The following is a 4242-nucleotide window of genomic DNA, read 5'->3' as shown; positions in this document are numbered from 1 at the left end:
GTGTGTGTGTGTGTGTGTGTGTGTGTGTGTGTGTGTGTGTGTCTAGTATAAGAGGAAATTACAATAAATTTAAGAGTGGCAAAGCATATCTTTTTATACATTTCAGCTATTATAATTTTAGTATTTTGGCATTTAATCTCAATTTATGCATTAATATCATGCTCAAATTACAAAACTGGCCACTTCATTCAACATCCATGCCTGAATTATGTAAAAAATGAGTTTTGTTACGAAATAAAATACTTACATGTGATACCTATAGCAAAATAATCAAAATGGCTGCTTAAATGCCATCAACAGGCACAGACCTTTAGTTAGAAACTTCTAGCTGCCTAAAAATGTAAACTTTAACAACATTCAATTGAGGTGTGCACCAACTTCTCTTTAAAATAAAACATTAAATTTCTATAATAAAAAAGTTATCATATATAAATACTTTCCCGTTGCCCTCATGAACATTTAGGAACTTATTATTTGGTCCTCTTATATCGACATCTTGTTTGGCCCCTGGACTAATACAACAGAAAAAATATATATAATTCTTTTGCCACAAACCAAAGTTTTGAATCTCAGGAACTTGCTCTAAATTGTAGAAGTAGAGAAAGATGACATAGTTCTTTTCAGTACAAAGTGAAAGTAAAATACATTTTAATCAAAGAGATTTTATTTCCCCATGTTAAGACTCAGAGGGTGTTCTCTTTGTGAAAAATGAACGAGGAAGGAAAAGGTAGAATTAAAACAGTCTTTTATTTCAATTCTATATTATTTATATTCTGGATTAATTTAAACCAAGCAAAATATAAAGGAAAGTTTTTTTTTCTGTGGCCATACATAACATACATGTTTTATTCAACTCTTTTACAACCTCGAGTGCTCTTGAACCTGTGGAGATTATGAAGCTTGTACTCTGTTGATGATCAGCTCAGAGCCATGGCCACACCTACACATTAAACCACATTATATTGCTGCAATGTTGCTTTAAAAGGCTGGATCACATCCTCTCAATTAGTTCCCCTTCGAGCAATCTCTCTTACATTTCCGGGGAAAACACTCAGCTTTAACCCACGGATGGAAATGGAGGACCAGATGGAAAGCCAAAGGAGGAAAGGAGTAAGCAGCAAAGACAACCTAATATGTAAGTTAAACCTTTTTATTATTAGTGGTAGTATTTTGAGCTTAAACATGATCTACCTGTGGTATTACTACAGTTATCCCCAGGAGTTTGGGGTTTCTATAAAATAAAGTGATTATTTACTCATCCTTGAATCAAAGTTTTTAGCTTATCTTGTTATGAAAGCAGGAGTTTATTACATTGAGTGTCTAAATAAGAGCACAAGTGCAGCTAGAAATCAACCACCTGTAATATAACTCCATTGTCCTGGTAACAAAAATCACATGTCTAAAATAGAAACGGTCCCAAAAGCACATGAGCAAGATTGTTTATGAGTACTTACAGTTTTATAAAGTAAAAAGATAGAGCTGATGTTTTAGTCTGACTCACGTGCATGTAAATGATCCTTTGATAAGGGCTGCTTTTCATTTACACTTTAATCTACACTGCTTTTACGACTGAAATTGGTTACTTAGATTCTCAACCAAACTTTTGTTTCATAAAGTTGCCSTTATGAAACTAATTCATTTCAGGGATCTGAATTTTGTTGGCCAAAATAACAACAAAGCCATAATATGGCCTTAACCGACTTTGACTTCATTGTTTTATTTAGTTAAATATTAAGGGGGGAAAAAAATCATGCCAGGCGGTTAGAAATGGATTTCGCAAGGTTCTGTTTCTGCTGCAACTCTGAAATTTACCCCAGTTGATCAACAGGAAGCCGTTTCCCTTTGTTGAACTGTGGTTTCAGCTTATAGACAAAAAAAAGTGTGGTTTTGGTTTGGATGTGTCTAAAGTGCACAGAAATGCACAAGAAACACAACAGATTTTCCACTGACACTGATCAGCATATTGTCTCTGCTCAGATATCAGCTGTAAGGTCTTAATGGCTCATTAAGTGGAAATGCACCAAATGAGAAGGTTGGAGTTGAGAATGACGCCACAGCACTAAACACGAACTCTCCCCATTTTTTTATATTATCAGCCGTAGTCTAGAGATCATGTTGCATAAGCAAACGTTTCTGTTTGCACTTTGCACGAGTCTTTGTGAGAAAGCTGCTGCTGATCTGTTATGATCTCAATGAAAATATACTTATTGACACACCTTTTATTTACCTTTTTTTATTTAAAGCTGCCACTGAACCGGAACCGCTGTGCTCCATTAGGGCATTTCTTTATGATTAAAATTTAGGTTTACTTTCACATGAGAGGATCTTCTAGTTTCTATTATGCCATTCATGTGTCCTGGAGCASCAAACCTAAATGTAAATCTAGTTATAGCTCATTCTTTTAATTAACAAGATTTTTGTCAAATGTTTTCAAAAAYACATTTTCTCTCTCGTCCTCCAGCTGAGACACGCTCCGGGTCTTTGGGATGCATCGGCTGGTTCATCGTCATTCTCTCCGGCATCTTCACAGCTTTACTGTTCCCCCTCACAATCTGGTTTTGTTTGAAGGTGTGTTGATTCCTGAGCTTGATACAAAGAAAAGCCACAGCTTCATTTAATGCAACTTTGAAAGTGAAATTGTGTTGGTTGGTACAGATTGTTCAGGAGTACGAGCGGGCCGTCATCTTTAGACTGGGTCGCATCACAGACCGTAAGGCCAAAGGACCAGGTGAAGAATTTTTATTTGTTTTTTTTCTGGTAGCTTTTACACAAAAAGTATCATTTTATTAAAAAAAAAAACTGTTTTCTTCCCCTTTTTCTAAACAGGAATTTTCTTCATTTTGCCATGCACTGATTCTATTGTGAAAGTGGATCTGAGAACTGTTTCTTTTGACATCCCACCACAAGAGGCAGGTGGCCCAGAACAAAACACATTTGCAGAACATTTACAACCTTCTAACACTTCTGTAAAAATCCACAGCCATGCATTAACTAGAATGTATATTTCTATTCWAGATCCTGACTAAGGACTCTGTTACCGTCTGCGTGGATGGAGTGGTGTACTTCCGTGTCAGTGACCCCATCGCCTCTGTAGCCAACGTGACTAATGCCGACTTTTCCACCCGCCTGCTGGCTCAGACCACCCTCAGAAACGTTTTGGGTACCAAGAACCTGGCTGAGCTCTTGTCTGATCGCGAGGGTATCGCTCACAGCATGCAGGTATTTATTCACAACATTACGTGGGACATTTGGGCTTCAGCAAATTTGGTATTTGTGGAAATGCTTGTGTGTTGAAGACATTATTTTTCGAGGATAGAATTCTCTTGTTGATAAAGGTGTTCTTTTCTGCTCCTGGATTTAATTAGATTTCTCTAGGTGTTTGTGCCAAATTAAAAAGAAAAACAGCTTTGTTTGGTTGGCTTAGTTTTCTTTCAATCTCGAATTGTATGCCTTGAGTGTACATTTCATGTCGGTGGTGAGCGGAACAATACCCGTCTTTCTGGATGCACAACAAAGACCCCGAGATAAATCACACATTTAATTACAAGCCGATCAATCCTCTTTGTGTCCGTTTCCAGTCCAGCCTGGATGAAGCGACAGACAACTGGGGCATCAAGGTGGAGCGTGTGGAGATAAAAGATGTGAAACTGCCCATTCAGCTGCAGAGGGCCATGGCTGCTGAAGCAGAGGCAGCACGAGAGGCCAGGGCTAAGGTCAGGAAGTGCAACACAAGCTCCAAAGAAAATGAACAAAAGTGAAGACGATTATGCTCTGTGTTAACTTTATCTCCTTCCTGCTGAAGGTCATCGCAGCAGAGGGGGAGATGAACGCGTCCCGCGCCCTGAAAGAGGCGTCCCTCGTGATTGCGGAGTCCCCGTCGGCCCTGCAGCTCCGCTACCTGCAGACCCTCAACACCATCGCGGCGGAGAAGAACTCCACCATCATCTTCCCGCTGCCCATAGACGTCATGTCTCACTTCATGAAAAAGTGACGTYGCAGCCACGCGGAACCGTCGAAGTGCTGATCGGAACGACGCTGAGCTACGTTTCTGCGGGCTGCGTTAAAAGACGGAGAAACTTTCTGGATGCAGTACGGCGCTAAAGTTGCATGGCTTTTTATCAAGAGTATTCAAACAGAAAAACTTTTTGATGTACAGCGGAAAACATAAGTATTGAACACGTCACCATTTTTCTCAGTAAATATATTACTAGAGGTGCTAATGACATGAAATTTTCACCCGTT

General features: G+C 39.1%; 1 protein-coding gene across 1 annotated transcript; it reads left to right on the top strand.

Moving 5' to 3' along the window:
• Nucleotides 1-300: 300 nt before the first annotated feature.
• On the top strand, nucleotides 301-4207 carry stoml3b (stomatin (EPB72)-like 3b). Its single transcript, XM_014003222.1, has 7 exons — nucleotides 301-1135; nucleotides 2462-2568; nucleotides 2656-2728; nucleotides 2827-2909; nucleotides 3016-3219; nucleotides 3579-3713; nucleotides 3803-4207. Exons 1-7 carry the CDS (start codon nucleotides 1069-1071, stop codon nucleotides 3989-3991), a joined length of 858 nt encoding a protein of 285 aa, XP_013858676.1. The 5' UTR covers nucleotides 301-1068; the 3' UTR covers nucleotides 3992-4207.
• The last annotated feature ends 35 nt before the right edge of the window (nucleotides 4208-4242 follow it).

The sequence above is a fragment of the Austrofundulus limnaeus genome, unplaced genomic scaffold, assembly GCF_001266775.1.
Source record: "Austrofundulus limnaeus strain Quisiro unplaced genomic scaffold, Austrofundulus_limnaeus-1.0 Scaffold17, whole genome shotgun sequence".
Lineage (NCBI taxonomy): Eukaryota > Metazoa > Chordata > Actinopteri > Cyprinodontiformes > Rivulidae > Austrofundulus > Austrofundulus limnaeus.
This window is presented reverse-complemented; position numbering and strand designations above follow the sequence as displayed.